We start from the raw sequence: 21,860 nt of genomic DNA, 5'->3' as shown, positions 1-21,860 counted from the left end.
TATGGTGTTTTTACAGTCTTGTATATCCCCAGTGTGTCAGACCTGCAGTGTTTATTACATTTATCCACTAGGAACTAATTTCTCCATGTGAATACTTCTGGTTAACATATTCTCTTTCCTGAATTAAAATTGGATTTATTTATATTTGAATGTAGCTTACACAAAGAGGTAGACCGCTGCGTGGTCCGTTATACGGTCACACGATCCCGTGGTCCGTCCTACGGTCACATGATCCCATGGACCGCTTTGAGCTACGTCCTATGGGTACATTAATCAGTAGACTTCTGTGTGTGATGAGGAGGAGGAGGAGGATGAGGAGGAGATATGAGTGACTCTTCAGCAAATTGTCACACAAATGTGGTTCCTGTGGATGAATATTCTGCCACTGGGATGCAGAGTCCTGGCTCAAGTGTAAGTCACCAGTAAAGGAGCAAATCCTTGTATGTCCCTGGCTGTACAGCAGGGGGCGTCTGTGAGCAGAGGTTCACCTTCTTTTGCTAAGCCCCTTTTACCTCAGACTCGATTTTTCAGAACTAGAGCACTAATTAATGAATATGCAGCTAGGGTTGTATAAAAAGTGAGGCTGTCAACCACCACAATAGAAGATACATGCAAGAAAAAAAAATGTATCCAACATTTATCATACACTTAAAAAAAATGTCATAAATATATACATAACTCAATCAGTGTGAAGTGACTTTATCATTGATCCAACAGTCCAAATGTATCTGTGGTGAAAATCTCCAATCTCAACCCACACCAGGAAAGTTCCAGGGTGGGGTGATCGGGAGAGAAGAAAGAGATACAATTGGTGCAATACTTCCAAGACAATTGCAGATTTGTCTTTTCTAAAAATGCACTCACAAACAAGCTTCCCACTTTGTTTGGCAGAAAGAGGACACCATATCTGCAATTAAAAAGCCTCCAAACCAAACTCCCAGAGTGTTTAATGATGGGGTTGGTTGGAGAAGACACAAAAACAATTGGTGCAGTATTTCTCAATCCAACAAAATATTTAATTAATTAAAAACACTCACAAACATGAGTAAAAATCTAAAACATAATATAGGTCCAAAGTGGCAAGTGCTGCTGGGCTCACACAAACGGAATCCTCTCACCCACGTGTTTCAGGGGAGGTCCAGGGCCTCCAAGTGCCGCCTCAAGGTTCCCGGTTCCCCGTTCAGGTGGCAGCAGTCACGTCAACAACACACTTAACGCGTTTCGGACCGCAAAGTGTCCTTCATCAGAAGTGTGCTAAACAATAGTTATGTCCATATATTTATACCTGCTCAAATCAAATTCCTCCTGTATCAGCTGTGTCAGCTTGTCCAGGCGCTAACTTCCGGCTATCACATGATACCTGATATCGGAAGTAGAACTACGTAGTTCCTTAGTCTTATGCGTTCCAGCGTTCAACAAACAACCCTATTTTGCGTTCCAACTTGCCCAGATATGCACCTCATATATCTGTCGTTATCTTTGTACTTGGAAACGGCCGACTCTGGTTCATAAGTTCCAGTGCATAACTCAATATTCTTATTCAGAAGTCTTTAGCAGCTGATACTTTAAAGTGCATTATGGTACGAGAGCAGGTATACTAAAAAACATATGAATACATAAAAACAACAATGAGTAAAAGTACATGAATAAATTAACAGACAGATCTAATCAAAATATAGGTACGGTGAAGAGCATAAAAAACAATAAATATTACGTTAAAAAGCGCTTAAACTCTAATCATTATTTAAACCTTGGGGGATCAGAGACTTTAATTCAAAGATCCATTTAATCTCTGCTTGAGATAACCTTTTATCTAGATCTCTACTTCTTATTTTAGGTCAAATCTGCTGAATCCCCCGAAAATTTATAATATGACATTTTTTTTTTTGTCATGGATTTCTTTAAAGTGGGCTGACACTGAGTGTGTGTCAACGCCTTTTCTTGTGTTATAGATGTGCTCAGCCAACCTCATCCTTAGATGTCTACTGGTTTTTCCAACATAGGTGAGTTGGCATGAGCACTCAATGGCATATATGATATTCCTTGAATTACATGTTATAAATTCATTAATTGGATAAAATTTGCCATTAACACAAAATGTAGTTATTTTATTGGTAGTGCTCTTCACCGTCCTGCACATCCCACACCGGTGGAATCCTTTTGTGCATATGCTCTGTCTATTACCCCGTTCTCACTGCAGGCAAATTCCCGGGTCTATCATGTCGACCCGGGAACTTGCCTTTTAAGACGGGTTTTTCTGCAGTGTGAACGGGTCGCATTCCCGGATCTCATACACGGGTAAAACCCTTCTTTTTACCCGTGTTTGAGATCCGAGTATGCAGACACAGGTTGACCCGTTCACACTGCAGAAAAACCCATGTTAAAAGGCAAATTACCGGGTAGAACTTCTTCACCCGTGAATTTGCCTTGCAGTCTGTCCCTGCAGTCCCCAGCATTTTAATGCTGGAGAAAAGCCATGTATTTCTCACTGGCAGTGAGAACACTGCATGAAATGATGCAGTGTCACATTCCACACTTTGGACTAACTTCTCCCTGAGGGATGGGGCTTTTAGTATATATAAAAATAGGATGTGGAGGTAATACTGTTGCTAAAATAGGATCTTGTGTTAAGATCTTCCAATTTGATTTAAAAATATTTTCGATATCTCTAAAGCATGAGCTATATCGGGAGTTTCCTTTTTCTTTTCTTTTAAAAGATCCTCTCTCTTTATAGTCTCTACCCTAGGGTAACTACGATGCAAACACAGATATACATTTGTTTTTCATTTGTACCTATTTAAGATACAACCAATGTACTGCAACATTCTCCCGTATACCTATGTGTATAGTGACTTGTGTAATGTATAAAGGAAATCCAGTAGAAGACCATACACTCACCCAGGGACATCACAATGCCCTCTGACACCTGCACAGTAAATAACCCCCTCTTTGCCAAAGACACGTACCGACAAAAATGTGATGTGGCCTGACCCCCATTTTCATCCCTTTGGGGGTTCCCAGAGATGCAGCGCTGTCCTCAGAGACTGCCTGGCTACACTGCAGCTCCTACAAGTAAAGGGATGCAGACAGTTGGGTCGGGCCCAGGTAATGGGAGGGGTTTGGCCAGCCACCTGTGCTGTGCAATGTGGTAAAACAAATGCTATGATGAATATATGGAGGGGTGTAACCAGAACTTTGTGGGCCTCACAGCAACATACTAAAGGGGCCCCTGATTATTGAGAGACCCCTCTGCAGCAGTTAGTCATTTTATGCCCCATAATACTGCCATATTTATTTTTCTGAACCGTAGTAGTGCCCTAGTTTGTATAATGCTCCATAGCAGTGCCCTAGTATAATGCCCCATAGCAGTGCCCTAGTTAGTATAATGCTCCATAGTAGTGCCCTAGTTAGTATTATGCCCTATAGAAGTGATCTAGTTAGTATTATGCCCTATAGCAGTGCTCTAGTTAGTATAATGCTCCATAGCAGTGCCCTTGTTAGTATAATGCACCATAGCAGTGCCCTTGTTAGTATATTGCACCATAGCAGTGCCCTAGTTAGTATAATGCTCCATAGCAGTGCCCTAGTTAGTATAATGCACCATAGCAGTGCCCTAGTTAGTATAATGCTCCATGGCAGTGCCTTTGTTAGTATATTACACAATAGCAGTGCCCTCGTTATTATAATGCTCCATAGCAGTGCCCTTGTTAGTATATTGCACCATAGCAGTGCCCTAGTTAGTATAATGCTCCATAGCAGTGCCCTAGTTAGTATAATGCACCATAGCAGTGCCCTTGTTAGTATAATGCACCATAGCAGTGCCCTAGTTAGTATAATGCTCCATAGCAGTGTCCTTGTTAGTATATTGCACCATAGCAGTGCCCTTGTTAGTATATTGCACCATAGCAGTGCCCTAGTTAGTATAATGCACCATAGCAGTGCCCTTGTTATTATAATGCACCATAGCAGTGCCCTAGTTAGTATAATGCTCCATAGCAGTGCCCTAGTTTATTTTATAAACCATAGTGCATCCCTAGCTTACATTATATCGTATTGTAGGGCTGCCAGTACACATTATGCCACTCAGTATCCACAATTCACTTTATGCCATACAATACCCCCAGTTTATATTATGCCATGCTACAGGGTTCGCAAAAACGCGCTATATCGCATATTTTACTCTCAATTTGTTACCGGTGACTGGAGGGGTCCCCGAGGACGCGCTGTGCTGCCGCTGTTAGCCGCCGTGAGCCAATCACAGTTCACTCTAGGCTTTTTACTTGTTCTAGCCATGCACCCTGCCCTTTGAGCAGTTTTCACTGTGCGGTGTGCGCCCTCCCGCCGCCACCCTCCCCGCCATGCTGTGTAAGTCCAGTCCGCTGCTGGGGGGAAGGTGGGAGACGAGACGCTGTCAGCAGTAAAGGAGCCCATACATGCTCCATTTTCGCCGGTTCCGTTTTGTACTATGCGATGCGCGCTCCCGCGCATCACATAGTACGGTACAAAAATTATGTGCTGCACATACTTTATGTACAAGGTACACATCATATCGGATCGCAGTGCAGTGCACAAGGCATGCGATCCGATTCGATGTGTACTTTAAAAGTACAAAACGGACCGTGTATGGCCAGCTTAGGTTTACTTTGGTACAGGTGGCATCCGCGGCATAGTAAGTAGCGAGTGTCAGTGCTGTGAGGTCGGGACATCTGTCTGGATGCTTTCATGGCCCCCCTATAAGACTGACCTGGTGGCCCCTGCCGATACATGTCCATAGCCCCCTGACCATAGACTGATGGGACAGGACGGATGCTCTCGGCAAAAGTGGTGTGCAGGCTTTCAGCACGGAGGGGGGACTGGATGTGGCTGGAAGAGCTGACGCAGCGCTCAACTCAGAGCAGCCTGTCAGCTATTCTAGCCGCATCTCATCCCCGCTGCACAGACACGCTGCTCACATATTTTGTTGAGTGGCGTGTCAGCTTTCCCAGCCCCCTGGGCAACCAGCACAAAACGCCTCCTGGGCACACAGCACAAAATGCCCTCTGGGCAACCAGCATGCATACACAACCCCCCCCCCCCCGTGGCAACCAGCATGTAACCCCTGGAAACAAGCATGTAGGTAAGCTGCACTTGTGGTATAATATGTAATGGGCACTAAGTGGGGTGGCTTTAACAATGGGAGGGGGGGGGGCATTAAACATACTTTTTAACCATATTCAATGTGAGATGGGCCATATTGGCCCATTTCACATTGTCATCTATGTAAAATCAGGTTGATCGCATCGCGGGCCATTATAATAGCCCGCGACCGACGCGATCAACCCGATTTTCACTTTAAAAATAATTTAACATTGTTCCCTATGGGAAAATCACGTTGAATGCGTCGGTCGCATCGCGGCCCCTTATTAAGGGCCGCGATGGACGCGATTTTCTCTTTCACCGGCAAATTAGCTGGTGATTGACAGAAAATTGCGTTGATTGTATGCCTTAAGTACCTTAAACTTAAGGCATACAATCAACGAGATGGGCGCCGTGCTAGGAAACAAGTACCAACCATTGACTTATTTATCCCCCATTATGAATGTTTTATACTGTTTTTGTTGTTGTAAATAAAAAGTTTCATTCCCGCAATGGTTGGGTAATTATTTCAGTATCATTCTAAAGAGTAATTCATTAGATACCATACAAACTTTCGGAGACTATACCATTCTGGTCTGTTCATGGTATACTAGGCTGCTGTACACCGTTGTAGTCACATTGGCATCTTCCTATCCTGGGTCATTGCTTTAGAAAATAATAAAGTGCGCCTGGAAAAACATCTTCTGCTTTACTAGGACTGCAGCGACTCGTTCCCAATTCATCAGGGTTTGGTCACACAATGAATATATTATGAAATCTTGGCACACCTTGCAGCAAATGTAATTATATGATTATATAACTATATCTTGCATGAATGTAATTATGTAACGATTGTAGACGTTCGAATTCGCATACGGTGGCTGAGGGATTCTATTGTGTCATTTGGTAATGCTTTTTCATAAGAACATTTTTCTCTGTTTAAACATCTTGAATACTGCAATTCACTGGGGTCACAGTTTTAAACTGCTAAGGACATCCTCCGGCTGACCAGAGCAGAGCTAACGTGGGATGTCGGCAGCAAACCCGGGATAGGCAGGGGCATAAGCACTTGCCGGATGTCAGGTCCAGTTGGGACCAATGTCTGGTGGTTCCCTTGGAGATGGTTTCACATCATTGAGGTTATCCATTAATGGTACAATCGATGGTGACCATCGATGGAAAACCCGCCAGCGGCCATCTGTGGCTTTTTAATTCAACTGTCGGCAAGTTATACCTGTCCAAACAGTCAGTCCTCAGGAGAATCACGACCCCCCAGTGTGGTGCATTAAGGACACAGAGTCAGTACCCCCCTGTGTGGTGCACTGAGGAAACAGAGTCAGTACTAGGGATGGCCATCGATGATTCTAAATCATTGATGGTTCATGGCCGATGTGGAATACTTTTGCCATTGATGGGGGAGAACCAGATGGTTTCCCTCCATCGATGGAACAGCAAAACAATGTTTTGCCTTTTTTTCCCCTCCAGAGTCGGGACAAGGAGCATCAGGACCCCTGTGTGGTGCACTGAGGACACAGTCAGGACCCCCCTGTGTGGTGCACTAAGGAGGACACAGTCAGGACCTCCCCCTCCGTGGTGCACTGAGGACACAGAGTCAGACCTCGGCCCTTACCCCCCTGTGTGGTGCACTGAGAACACAGAGTCAGGAGGACCCCCCTGTCTGCTGTTGCACTGAGGACAAAGTCAGGACTCAGGACCCCCTGTGTGGTACACTGAGGACACAGTCAGGACCCCACCGTGTGGTGCACTGAGTGAGGACACAGTCAAGACCCCCTGCCCAGTGCCCTGTGTGGTGACTGAGGACACAGAGTCAGACCCCTGTATGGTGCACGGAGGAGAGGACACAGTCAGGACCTCCCCCGCCGTGGTGCACTGAGGACACAGAGTCAGACCCCTTACCCCCCTGTGTGGTGCACTGAGTGAGGACAGAATATGATACCCACTGCACTGCCTGCTCCGAGTCCGGACTGTCTGTATGTAATAATAGCTAGCCAGTAGCCAGCCAGCTGAGAGACTTCACTGTGTCCTCAGTGCTGTGCACCACACAGGGTGTCCTTAGGTCCTGAGACAGATCACTCCGCCAGTGGGCGACGGCAGAAGGACCCAGCAGCGTCTCGCTGTCAGTCCCTTTCCCACGTCACGTGGGTGCCAGTCTGCTGCCGCTACCAAACATGGACTCACGTGGCGGGCGGCGCTGCCAGGCGCAGATGCACGTGTCACGTGTGTGGGAGGGGCCTGCCGGTGGTATTGTAGCGGATGGAGCGAGACGTAGAGTGAGGGAAATGGGTGAGTACCCGGATCTCTGGCTACTCTGGGGGGGAATTTAAACAGCCCGTACTGCCCCCCCCACTCGGCCCTGACTGCTCTGCACAGACGCTTCTGCAGCCTGGCCGTATCCCCCCTCTACGAGGGAGAAAATGCTGTCCCTGGACTTCCCTGGTAATGTACGATTGCCATCACCTGTGGTGACACCTATTACCTAGCTCCCCACAGGTGATGGCAATCCTACATTACCAGGGAGTTCCAGGAACAGAGCATGTTCTCCCTCATAGAGAGGGTCAGGTAGGCTATATGTATATCCTCACTAGCCACCTCCTACACATGCGTGTGCTCCTAGGCTACATCCCCTACACATGTGTGTGCTCGCTACCCCCCCTACACATGTGTGTACTCGCTACCCCCCTATACGTGGCTACCCCCCCTCATACGCGCATGTATGCTGCCTATCCCCCCCCCCCCCTATACTTGTGTGTGTGTGTGCTGGCTATCCCCCTATACTTGTGTGCGTGTGCTGGCTATCCCCCTATGTGTACGTGCATGTGTGCTGGCTACACCCCCCCACACACACCCACGTGTGCTTGCTAAACCCCCCATATGCGTGTGCTTGCTGGCTACCCCCCCCCCCCCCACACACACACATATGCGTGTGTGTGCTGTCTACCCCCCCATATATTCGCATGTGTGCTGGCTACCGAACCCTGCCCCCCCATACGCACATATGTGATGGATAAACCCCCCCCCCCCATATGTGCATGTGCGTGCTGGCTTCCCCCCATATGCGTGCGTAAAACAAACCCCCCCATGAAAACACACATTAACCTTTCGCTTGTCAACCGTATCCATGTCAGCAATTTAGTGTCGACCTTTTATACCATAACCCACTGATGTGCAGTGTGTGATCAAAATGTGCCGTCATCAGGGGTGTCAGTAGCTCTCAACGATTTGATGGGTGTCATTCCTTTTGAATGTATTGGTTCAGGTCACAGAACCGCTGTCTCCACATGCAAGTCCGGCACAACTGTGTCGCAGATTAAAACTCATCAACGTAAACAATGAACATCAGTTTTTCCCATTAAAATAGCTTTATTGGGCCATTGTTAAATCTGCTGTGTTTGTACAGGGAGTTACAGGATTTGCCTGTTGCTAATTTGGAAGAGGTGTGTATGGCGTTTAGTAACTGCTCTGGGGTAAATGGCTGCGTGGCTTATTCCCGGGTCTTCATGCATTTGGAGGAGACTTTTCCATTGGGTTCTCTGCTTCTAAAGTTCACTTCGGGGGTACTGTTCACTTGCGTCAGTATTAGCCGTCCATGTCATCTCTGCCGTGACTGGAATGGTAAAAATATGCGTTTCTTAGTTATTTTAATCCAGAAGTAATGTTAATATTTAAAATAAGCCTCCTTTTTGATTTATACATGTGTATACTGTTAGACTGAAACATCATAGTGGCTCTTATTGTAGTTGATTCAGACGGATGCGTATTTCGGACAGGAACCGAGTGTTCTTAGCCCCGCCTACCGTACGGATCGCTCACACCGCCTGAATGCGGTAAGACGCCGTGCGAACGGACCACGAGTGGATGTTTCATGTGAACACCTCCCCCATCCTCCCATGGTCGCCGACCACCGAATGATGGACCGATCGGTCAGGCCACATTTTTTCGTATGAAAGCAGGGATATGGGTGGGCAGCTGACATCCGGCTATGCCAGTTGTCCGCCCCCCACACGTGCATCATGGCCGGATTACCATACGTACGCCCAGAAATTTCATGGGAACACCCATGAAACGCGGGGTGTACGCATATGGTAATGAGCCCAAACATAAATAAATATTTTATTTGCACTGAAAAAGTCTAACGAAACCGGACCCTCCCGGCATCTGACTATTTCACTTGTCTGTGACAATACGGTATGTGGACACCTCTGTCCATGTAGTTGAGACTTTTTATTTATTTTTTTTTATTTTTTTTTTATTACAAAAAGTTGACCATGGACCTGTTTCTGCCATTAGAACATGCATCCATACTTATTAAGGGATATAGTTAGCGCTTAGGATGCCAGTGGATGGAAGACCAGTGCCACAATCACGATGCCAGCCTCTCAATAGCCGGCATCATGAACTTTGGTATAAGGGGTACTTTAAGGTTAGGCTGTGGGGCGGGAGATTTACTATTTGGGGGTGGGTGGTTATGCTGAGCCTGCAGGAAAGGAAGGTTAGGGTAAGGGAGGGGAGAAGTTTAAAAAAGATATCTGTCTGGATTATGGCCATTGGGATGCCGGGTAAGTCTTCTGACCGCTGGAATTCTCAGTGCCATGATTACTTATCCAACCCCTAATACCCCTTTCACACTGAGAAATATTTCCAGGGTTATTGCACATGAACGTGCAACAACCCGAGAAATTGGTTAGTGTGAAAGGGTCCTGGAAGATTGTTCAGGATTTCATCCCAGGTCTTGGCCAGGGTTGGACTGAAGACTGTCACAGGTCCAGGGGCAATTTGAACGGGCATCTTGGGTTGACGTGACCCAGGTCCCATTCACTGAACTGTAAAGGTTCCACTGGGTGATGCTGATATTTCCCAGCGCCGCCCCGGACCCGCCTCCTGATTACGTCACCCGCCCAGCTTTAATGCAGGGTCGGGGAGCGGCTATTGTGAAAGCTCTTGCATGGGGGTCGCAGGTGGGATTTTGTACCCTGCTTGCAAGCGCTGGGTACAATAAGTACACTGCTTAACTTACCCTATCTAGGGCAGTAATAGAAACATGTGGAGTCATCTATTTTGCTAAACTTGACATTTGTACCTCTTAAATCCATGGCCTCCACCTTGCATCCCATCCTGAGAAGACCCGTATCTTCCAGTTCTTCTGGACCCTTCTGTTTTTAAGCCCTGGTTGTAAGATCCAGATTTCTGGCCCATTCCATGCTTCTTTTGTGATCCTCCCATTGAGCCAAAGTTCTGTGTTAGTCCAGAGAACTTATCTTTTACTCCTCCTAACAAGCCTTTCAAACCAGCTCCAGATCCTGATAATCCCTGTGTTAGTCCAGATAACTTATCTTTTAGTCCTCCTAACAAGCCTTTCTTACCAGCTCCAGATCCTGTTAAGCCCTGTGTTAGTCCAGATAACTTATCTTTTAGTCCTCCTAACAAGCATTTCTTACCAGCTCCCGATCCTGATAAGCCCTGTGTTAGTCCAGACAACTGATCTGTTAGTCCTCCTAACAAGCCTTTCTTACCAGCTCCAGATCCTGTTAAGCCCTGTGTTAGTCCAGACAACTGATCTGTTAGTCCTCCTAACAAGCCTTTCAAACTACCTCCAGATCCTAATAAGCCGCCCCCCTGTGTTAGTCCAGACAACTGATCTGTTAGTCCTCCGAACAAGCCTTTCTTACCAGGCTTTCCACCGTTGGAGGCCATCATTTCATCACCTTTTAAAAAAAGAAAAAATGGCTGATCTGAGAAACCTTCAGGTTACCTTTTATAGAGCAGGTTGTTTATTTCAAGAATATCTGTAGCCTGCTTCTATTTATGTGCATCTCCTCACCCCACACTGATTGATAAATAGTCTTTATCTAGTCGAGGCGTCAGGAGAATTCAGAACTTTATTGATCTGACAATGCTTGTGCTGAGCATGGACAGCTACTCATACAGCCACTAGTGTTTTTTTTTTTAACTGTACAATACTCTCTTCATCCACTCTGGCTATGACTCTAATTGTTAAAGAGCCTCCAGTATTAAGGCCCATACAAATGGCAAGATGCTGGCCGCGGCCTATATAGTAAACCATATAGACCGCGGGTCATCGATTGAGTGTACACGCTGAACGATCTCTGTAAAGGACGTTGTTCAGTGACCCGCTAAACATGCGGGCCGTTGGCTATATATCATGTTTAGCTGACGAGAGGGGGCGTTAATGCACGGGAGCGCGCATTGTTAACGATATTGAGTGTGCGCACTAGAGGATACTTGAAAAGATATCACTCAGATATACTCTACTACATACACTCTTACATGTGGCTCTGTATATTTTACTATATCCTCTCATTAGTATGGGGCTTTACTGGTACATGTCCTTTAAACAAGACTACAAGTATTCTTTGTTTAATCTTTGTCCCCATTGTAATGATAAAGGTGTATAAAACTTCATAAAGGCTGAGCTGGTTTTATAAAATGTTATGTTTCATTCATTTGGGAGTTTTTATCTATTTAGGAGACTATATAATTATTTCGATCCTTTTTTTTTTTTAAATTATAAATATTGTCCTTCGAAAACTTACAAAGTACGAAAGTGGAACCCATACAAACTAGAAGAAACTTCCAGTAGAAAACATTGCAGAAGACGGGTTATATTACCATTGCTTTATGTGCAGTCATACTCAGAAATAGCACTGCTACTGAACCGTTTAGGTTTGGGGTTGTTGTTGGGAGGGAATAGTACATGAGGGAAGAGGACTGTTCCTATGTGAGCTTACAGTCTAAAGGTGAGGAACAGACAGGGGGGGGGGGGCACAAAGAGGAGAGTCAATAAGGAGCAGAGAGGGTTTAGCCAACAGTTTTTATTGAGAAGTGAGTTTTCAGAGCCTGTCTGATTGGAGGAGAGCAGCACGAGTTAGATCGGAAGTGGGAGGAGCTAACTAGCTAGGCTTAAAGATGGAGGTCATTGGCTGAAAGAATTGGGTAGGCAGAAGTGTAGAAGGAAGGGAAGTCGTAGATGTATTTATTTACAGTGTCTTATATAGCGCAGCATATTCCGTTGCGCTTTACAATTGGAGACAACCGTGATTAAACAAACTGGGTAGAAACAAACTGATATGGAGGAAGGAGGGCCCTGCTCACAAGGTTACAATCTATAGGAATAATAGGAGTGATACATACGGATAGAATTCGATAGCATGGCAGTCCCACCAGATTACAAGACAGTCCTGATGGGATGCACTTCGATATGAATGCTACTGGTGGTTGTGTAGGAGTTCCTGAGTAGATAGTTTGGAGGCTAGAGGAGAGTCTTAATGTATGTGGAAGGGCATTCCATAATGTCGGTTCTGCCTAACAAATATCCTGCAAGTATAAGTGGGAGCGAGTAATGAGTGTGGATGAGAGACGCAGATCTTGTGCAGAGCGGAGAGCTCGGGTGGGGATATATTTTGAGATAAACAAAGAGATATAAGTCGCTGTAGTCAGAGTAAGGGCTTTGTATGTAAGTAGTAGTGTTTTATAATGAATGCGGTAATATACATTCAACCAATAGATAGACTGACAGAGTGGATCAGCAGACGATGAATGTCTAGCCAGGAAGATCAGCCTCGCAGCTTCATTCAAAATGGATTGTAATGGTGAGATTATTTTCTTAGGAAGACCAGTAAGGAGGCTATTGCAATAGTCAATGCGTGATATAATGAGTGCATGGATTAGAGTTTTTGCAGTGTAAGGTACAGACAAATTTTGGATATGTTTTTTAGATGCATGTAACGTGATTTAGAGACAGATTGAATGTGAGGAATGATGTACAGTTCAGAGTCGAGGATGACCCCCTAGGCAGCGAGTTTGTGGAGTAGGATTTATTGTTGTGCTCTCAACGGTGATAGAGATATCAGGTTGGTTACTACTCTTGGGTGGTGGGAATATAATTTAATTCTGCTTTGGAAATGTTGAGTTTGAGGTGGCGAGATGACATCCAAGATGAAATGGCAGAAAGGCATTCAGAGACACGGAGCAATACTGATGGTGACAATTCCGGGGAGGATAGATTTGAGTATCATCAGCATACAGATGATACTGAAATCCAAAAGAGTTGATGTAGGAGTTATTGGATGGAATCTGGGAGCTGTAGGTGATCGCGAGAAGTTTCAGTTGGCAGAAGGGATAGGGGAGAGAGTGTAGGACCTGTTGGATAGGGGAGGCAAATGTAGAGCCTGTTGGACGGCACAAGGGGTACATTTGGAGAAGACAATAAGCTGGACAGGAGCTTTGAGTACAGTATAAAGATACCAGAGTTAAGGAGACCATATACAATGAGGTTGCAGTAGTCCAGTCTATGGATGACGAGTGCATGAGGGTCTTCGACAAAGCTCCAGAATCAGACTCTTCCTCACTGACGAGGTAACAAAGATGGAAGTGGCAAGATGGAGAGGGACTGAATGTGGGGGCTTAAAGGAGAGAGCGGAGGTCAGGATAATTCCAAGACAGCAGATTTGTGAAATAGAAGAAATTGTGATGTTGTCATTGGACAGTGAATTCGAGGGTGAGGGGACTCTGGAGGGTGGGATTACAGTTGGTTTAGTTGAAGACAAGTTAACTTTAAGGTAGTGCTGGGACATCCAGGACAAGAAGTCCCAGGACAGCTGTAAACAAGTGAGTAAGGGGGAAGGGTCAGGAGAGGTGAGGTAGAATCTGACCTTGCAGGACTCCAAATAGAAGTGGTATTGAGGGAGACGTTGAGTCATGAGAAGAGACAAAGTGGCCAGAGAGGTAGGAGGACAGCCAGGAGAGAGTGGCGTCATGCAGACCAAGGGAGTGAAAGATTTGCAGGACTAGCAATGGGGGAGGTGAAGGAGAATTATCAGAGGGTAAAAGTAATTACGGATTTTGGTGAGGGCAGTTTCAGAGAGGACAAAGGGGGTTATTCTGGTTCACTGAGAAAGGCACAATTACTCTCTAATGGACAAAAACATGTGCACTGCAGGTGGGGCTGATGTAACATGTGCCGAGAGAGTGAGATTTGGGTGTTTTATTGTTTCTGTGAAGGGTAAATACTGGCTGCTTTATTTTTACACTGCAATATAGATATCAGTTTGAAGTACACCCCCCAGCCAAATCTAACTCTCTCTGCACATGTTACATCAGCCCCACCTGCAGTGCATATGGTTTTGTTCATTGGAGAGTGATTGGGCCTTTCCGAGTGAATCAGTATAAGCCCCAAAAGCCAGACTGAAGTGGCTAAAGCAAGTCAGTGGTGGGTTATTAAAGAATGAGGCAGACAAGAGCATTGAAAGTGGAAGGGACAACATTACCTAATGCGACAGACAAAGGGTGAAGGGATTGACAAGATAGGAATATTCAACATGAGGGAGGGGATACGATCAGAGAGGAGGGACTATATAAGAACCGGGACTTCATCTCCAGAAATGTTGGAGAAGGAAGATAGAGTTGACAGGATACTGGGGGGAGATGGTGGATTCAGCTTTGGATGAGAAGTGGTTGGCAAAGGCTATTGCACCTACAGTATATGTGTGCACTACTTTTTTATGTATCTTCCTACTATATAAAACTTTATTGACTTGCACATTGCAGTCATTGACTCACCTCTATTTTCAACTGGCTGTAAAACCACAGAGACCAACACAATGCAGAGCACAGTCTTCATCCTAAACCAGGCGGGATCTCTGTAGGGACACAAGGCTCAGCTGCTCACATTTTACCGGTCACAGTACATTGTTCTGCTGCATCTCTACAGGAAGCTATACATACTGTAGTTGCCATCTGCCCCTGCTTCGCCCATCTCCTCCTTCATACCCCCTAGCCAGGCCAGACTGGCACACAGGCAGGGCCGTTTCTAGAAGCGGACAAGCCGTGCAGCAGCCCGGGGCGCCGCACGGCTTGTCCGCCTCTGTTAAACAGCCGGGGCGCCCGGCAGCTCCCCCAACGCTGCCACCTCCCTTCCTCCCCCTCTCCCCGACCGCCACAGGCACAGAGCTGATTTCCCAGGGGAGCGCATTGCGCATCTCTCCTTCCCCTCGCTCACTGTGTCACTGGGCTGTCAGCCAATCAGAGCTTGCGGACCGGCAGCCAATCAGGAGCCAGCCCACGAGGTATAACTGGCTTACGGCTCAGGTACACAGTGAAGGGGAAGGAGTGACGCGCGATGCCCTCCCCTCCCAAGGAAAGCAGCAGCGGGGGACTGAGGGGGAGACCCAGGGCCAGAGACAGTGAGTTGTGCTGCTTCTGGCACTGTGGGGGCATATGTGTGGCACTGTGGGGGCATATGTGTGGCACTGTGGGGGCATATATGTGTGGCACTGTGGGGGCATATTAGTAAACGGCATCAGTTGTGCGGCAGCGGCGCGTGGGGTATATTGTGTAATAGGCATTATGGTGTGGGGAGTATTGTGTAATTGCCATCACAGTGTGGGGTCTAATGGGCATCATGGGGTGCGACATGATGTGTAATTGTCATCATGGTGTGCGGCATAATATGTAATTGTCATCACAGTGTGCTGCGAAATGTGTAATTGTGATCACAGTGTGCGGCGTAATGTGTAATTGGCATCACGGATAAATAGTGTATAATGATTTAAGTAGCCTGTCATTGTTTGGCCTTGATCTGTGAGGCGAACTAGGTCACTGTGTGGGCCTTTATATTTTTATGTCACTGTGTGGCCTTCAGCCTGCCAACTTAAGTGCAGGAGGCCAATGACAATTCTTGCGGTAACCAATGTCGGGACATGCAGGTTGCAAAAGTGATATGTAAGGTAATTGTTTTCCTGCTAGACCACTCCCCTTATATTAAGCCACACCCCTTTTAAAAATAAACCATGCCCCCTATTTTGCAGGGGTACAGGGGAAACTCCCAGTGTGCCCCACGATCTCCAGAGACTACGGTAGGTTTCAGACTTATACATTCTATTGGTTACCTTATACTGTGCAGGGCTATGGTTATCTGCAGTATATTGTTATTAATCTGGTGCATTATGATGCATACCCGAGCAGTATTACTTTATATTTATCAAGTCACCCAGCCCATGCACTCTAATAGTTTGGAAATCCAGTGCAGTGACTGGTATACCCCTATTGGAGATTGGCCTCATCCCTAATTATGGACCTCCTATTTCTACATTTCCCCGTTTGGCTCATCATGCCCCCATCCAACACCGCCCCCTAATGTCATTTTGGTACTTGTTTCCTAGCACGGCGCCCGTCGCAGGTGATCGCATACCTTAACTTAAGGTAAGCAATGGACGCGACCGACGTGATTTCAGGGCTATTTTTAGCCTTTTCCCTGACAATTAAAAAATCGCGTCCATCGCATGCCTTAAGTTAAGGCATGCGATGCGACCGAAGCGATGGGCGCGATTTTACATAGGGAACAATGTTAAAGATTTTTCATTGTATACCCACCTTTATGGGTATTTTACATGTTAAATGCCCCCCCCCCCCCCCTTTGTTAACGCCACCCCACGATGAACGCCAACCCGAAGAGTGGCGGCGAGACGCGTCCTCCGACCTTTTCATACCCCCACTATCCACTTCGGCGTGGAGTTGATGTTACATAGTGTGGCGAGCGCAGCGAGCCCGAAGCGTGGTGAGCAGACGCGTAATACCTGTGAAGTAATGCGCGTCCCCTCGCGGGGCACGCTGCTCTCGCCACGCTTTGGGCTCGGTGGCACGCTGCGCTCGCCACACTATATAAAATCAACTCCACGCCGACGTGGATAGTGGGGGTATGAAAAGGTCGGAGGACGCATACCGCTGCGCTCGCCACACTTCGGGTTGGCGTTCATCGTGGGGTGGCGTTAACAATGGGGGGGGGGCATTTGACCCATCAGGGTGGGTGTACAATGAAAATTGGAGTCTGGGGGGCATTTAACATTGGTTCCGATGTAAAAATCGTATCGATCGCGTAGATCGCATCGCATGCGATGCGATCAATGCAATTTTTTTGGACCCGATGGATACAATCAAAATCGCAGGCGCCGTGCTAGGAAACAAGTACCGTCATTTTTATTACACAAAAAAACAAATCAGGAGGAGACAGATTCAGGAGCGTTCTAATAGTTTTGTTAAATAATGGTGTCCTCTAAGACCACAGCTTTATGTTACAATATAGGGAGCAAAATAATACGTTGTGTTACTTCTGCCAGACTGGTAGACCCATATTCTAACTGCTGCTGTACTGTATGTGTGTTATTGCTGCTGTACTGTATGTGTGTTATTGCTGCTATACTGTATGTGTGTTATTGCTGATATGTGTGTTATTGCTGCTATACTATGTGTGTGTTATTGCTGCTATACTATGTGTGTTATTGCTGCTATACTATGTGTGTTATTGCTGCTGTATGTGTGTTATTGGTGCTATACTGTATGTGTGTTATTGCTGCTATACTATGTGTGTTATTGCTGTTATACTGTGTTATTGCTGCTGTTATACTGTGTTATTGCTACTATACTGTATGTGTTATTGCTGCTATGTGTGTTATTGCTGCTGTACTGTATGTGTGTTATTGCTGCCGTACTGTATGTGTGTTATTGATGCCGTACTGTATGTGTGATATTGCTGCTGTACTGTATGTGTGTTATTGCTGCCGTACTGTATGTGTGTTATTGCTGCTGTACTGTATGTGTGTTATTGCTGCCGTACTGTATGTGTGATATTGCTGCTGTACTGTATGTGTGTTATTGCTGCCGTACTGTATGTGTGTTATTGCTGCTATGCTGTATGTGTGTTATTGCTTCTGTACTGTGTGTGTGTTATTGCTGCTGTACTGTATGTGTGTTATTGACTGTATGTGTGATATTGCTGCTGTACTGTATGTGTGTTATTGCTGCTATATTGTATGCCTGTCAGTGATCCACCTTAGGTCCCAGCAGGGATATTGCACCAGTGTTGGATTTCTGGCAATGTGCATATGCGAGGTTCAGACGTTCTCATTCCCCAAAACTGCCCTTAGTATAACAATAGAGTGTGAACGTAATGGCCCCTTATTATACTGCATATTAATATAGTATTGTACAAGAATCAGCGTATGCATGTCCGTAACTCACCGTGGCTGGACGCTTACTTCTGGGACGCAGCAGCTGGTGGTCCGGTATTGTCCAGCACATGTACGAAGGTCTGTCCAGTGTATATCCCTTTTATATGTTCCATCAGGCTCGGTGAGGTGCTGCCAGCGTCATTGTGTATTTGCCTTTATATTGTTGGGCGTTATTATTTCTGCTGCATTACTGGTCGTTTGTTGTTGTTCTCTCGGCCAAAGCGAAATGTCAGGCGATTAGCACTAAGTATTCGGTTACATGCACCTCTGAGTGCCTGCGACTGTGTATAATGGTGCATTGGCCACAGTCTTCCAGTGGGCTACCCATAACATACACTTATGCAGCCAAGGACATGTGTTCATGTAAGAAGTGCTGTACTGGAGCAGAGCCCACTTAAGATGTTACAGAGGAAATAGTGTCTCAAGTTTTATTTTGTACTAAGATGTCTCTTTAGCATCTGGACAATGTACTATTAGAACACTGGAGCGATGGTTGCTGGAAATGGGCCTCTATACACCTATGCAGATATTCCTTTAAAAATGAGACATTTGCAGCTAGTATAATGTAGTTAAGTTTAACCATGTGGTGAGGGTTAAGATTTGCCCGGTTTGTCCTCATATATTATGACTGACAGCCACCAGCACTGGTTTTGCACATTACATTGACCATATATGATTTGAATTGGTCCTGGACCACTGTACCACCCAAGACACCCCGGCAGGGGTCTGGAGACCCTTCACGGCACACAGGGGTAGGTGTATGAAGATACGCTATGTGCTTTGTTTTTTTTAATGTATTAATTGTGCACATAACTTGCGCAAAGGCAGCGCGGCGCTTACCGCCGCTGTCCCCTTGAAGCCTCTGGCGTTTGCAACGCAGATGTATGAATGCCTATCAGGCATACATCGCCCGTTAAGTCGCTTCCCCGGCCCGGGCTAACATTGTTTTCTACACAGCAGACAATGCTGTTCCTGCCTTCGGCTCTGGGCTGCGCAGGAGGTCTTGCAATAATAGCAACATCTCGCACATGCCCATTTCAACTGGGCCAGAGGAAGAATCAGTGCTGTACCCTCACAGTGGCGTGGCAGCAGCGCCGAAATGTAAAAAGTAAAGTCTGTGCCTCTCACCCCCAGAGGGGAAATAACGCTAATTGGTAGTGGCAGCCAGTTACATAGTTATTAACACTTATGTACCGGGCATTGGCAGACACAAACTGGTGTTCATGGTGGCTCCCGTGAGTAATCCGGATGACGTTTTTTAAGTAAGTTGAGTGTAGCGGATTAGCTTTTGCTGAAACTCGTTCCAGAGTCAATAATGTCTGGACTGCATAATAAAATCTGTATAATAGTAATTAATTAACTATATAACCTCCCCCCGAAAAATGACAGTGTTCCAAAACCACTTTTTATTTATTCCTGAGCTGTGATATTTCTGACGCGTTTCGTTCACAGGTGAGGCGGTGCAGGGTATCACCCAAACGCTGGAAAGTGAAACGCGCCTCTCTTCAGAGGAGGACAAAGCCGACATGAATCCGAAACACCCGAGCAGTTCGCCTGACATGGACCGAAACCCATCTCCTCCCTCCAGCGACGACGAAGAGGCGTCTTCCGGGGATACCATCGCAAACACCGTATACAGCAAACACTGGTTCTTCACCACGCTCATGAAGCTTATCGAGGTACAGTGCAAATATAACTAGCGTGTATATAGCGGCCGGTCTTGTGTATTGCTGTTTTGGGGCTGATTCATAGACGGTCACAGCAGTGCTAACGTCTATTGGCGTCTCTCGCCTGTGTGTGCATCTGTACATAGCTGCGTTCACTGGCCTTCCCATAGCACACCAATTTAAGGACCATTTCTGTGTGCCTTACTAGCCCAAGAAAGAGCCATCTGGGGCGCACTGCATGTGTTATACCTGTACCTGGGGTGCACTGCATGTGTTATACCTGTACCTGGGGTGCACTGCATGTGTTATACCTGTATCTGGGGCGCACTGCATGTGTTATACCTGTATCTGGGGCGCACTGCATGTGTTATACCTATATCTGGGGCGCACTGCATGTGTTATACCTGTATCTGGGGCGCACTGCATGTGTTATACCTGTATCTGGGGCGCACTGCATGTGTTATACCTGTACCTGGGGCGCACTGCATGTGTTATACCTGTACCTGGGGTGCACTGCATGTGTTATACCTGTATCTGGGGTGCACTGCATGTGTTATACCTGTATCTGGGGTGCACTGCATGTGTTATACCTGTATCTGGGGCGCACTGCATGTGTTATACCTGTATCTGGGGCGCACTGCATGTGTTATACCTGTATCTGGGGCGCACTGCATGTGTTATACCTGTATCTGGGGCGCACTGCATGTGTTATACCTGTATCTGGGGCGCACTGCATGTGTTATACCTGTATCTGGGGCGCACTGCATGTGTTATACCTGTATCTGGGGCGCACTGCATGTGTTATACCTGTATCTGGGGCGCACTGCATGTGTTATACCTGTATCTGGGGCGCACTGCATGTGTTATACCTGTATCTGGGGCGCACTGCATGTGTTATACCTGTATCTGGGGCGCACTGCATGTGTTATACCTGTATCTGGGGTGCACTGCATGTGTTATACCTGTATCTGGGGCGCACTGCATGTGTTATACCTGTATCTGGGGGCACTGCATGTGTTATACCTGTATCTGGGGCGCACTGCATGTGTTATACCTGTATCTGGGGCGCACTGCATGTGTTATACCTGTATCTGGGGCGCACTGCATGTGTTATACCTGTATCTGGGGCGCACTGCATGTGTTATACCTGTATCTGGGGCGCACTGCATGTGTTATACCTGTATCTGGGGCGCACTGCGTAGATTCTACCTGTATCTGGGGGGCACTGCCTAGATTCTACCTGTATCTGGGGGGCACTGCCTAGATTCTACCTGTATCTGGGGGGCACTGCGTAGCCGTAGATTCTACCTGTATCTGGGGGCACTGCGTAGCCGTAGATTCTACCTGTATCTGGGGGGCACTGCCTAGATTCTACCTGTATCTGGGGGGCACTGCGTAGCCGTAGATTCTACCTGTATCTGGGGGGCACTGCGTAGCCGTAGATTCTACCTGTATCTGGGGGGCACTGCGTAGATTTTACCTGTATCTGGGGGGCACTGCGTAGGTTATACCTGTATCTGGGGCGTACTGCATAGCCATAGGTTATACCTGTATCTGGGGGGCACTGCCTAGATTCTACCTGTATCTGGGGGGCACTGCCTAGATTCTACCTGTATCTGGGGGGCACTGTGTAGCCGTAGATTCTACCTGTATCTGGGGGGCACTGCGTAGCCGTAGATTCTACCTGTATCTGGGGGGCACTGCCTAGATTCTACCTGTATCTGGGGGGCACTGCGTAGCCGTAGATTCTACCTGTATCTGGGGGGCACTGCGTAGCCGTAGATTCTACCTGTATCTGGGGGGCACTGCGTAGATTTTACCTGTATCTGGGGGGCACTGCGTAGGTTATACCTGTATCTGGGGCGTACTGCATAGCCATAGGTTATACCTGTATCTGGGGGGCACTGCCTAGATTCTACCTGTATCTGGGGGGCACTGCCTAGATTCTACCTGTATCTGGGGGGCACTGCCTAGATTCTACCTGTATCTGGGGGGCACTGCGTAGCCGTAGATTCTACCTGTATCTGGGGGGCAC

The 21,860-nt window shown here is 46.8% G+C and overlaps 1 protein-coding gene across 1 annotated transcript in view; it reads left to right on the top strand.

The window, feature by feature from the left end:
- The first annotated feature begins 7,257 nt into the window (after nucleotides 1–7,257).
- Nucleotides 7,258–21,860, top strand: part of SAAL1 (serum amyloid A like 1) — a 31,796-nt gene continuing 17,193 nt past the window's right edge. Inside the window, exons 1-2 of the mRNA XM_083163938.1 lie at nucleotides 7,258–7,419; nucleotides 19,611–19,837. Coding sequence (XP_083020064.1) covers nucleotides 7,305–7,419; nucleotides 19,611–19,837 — 342 coding nt within the window. The 5' untranslated portion in view covers nucleotides 7,258–7,304. The remainder of the gene's footprint in view (nucleotides 7,420–19,610; nucleotides 19,838–21,860) is intronic.

This window comes from Crinia signifera, chromosome 11, assembly GCF_055691185.1.
Source record: "Crinia signifera chromosome 11, ASM5569118v1, whole genome shotgun sequence".
In the NCBI taxonomy this organism is placed as follows: Eukaryota; Metazoa; Chordata; class Amphibia; order Anura; family Myobatrachidae; genus Crinia; species Crinia signifera.
This window is presented reverse-complemented; position numbering and strand designations above follow the sequence as displayed.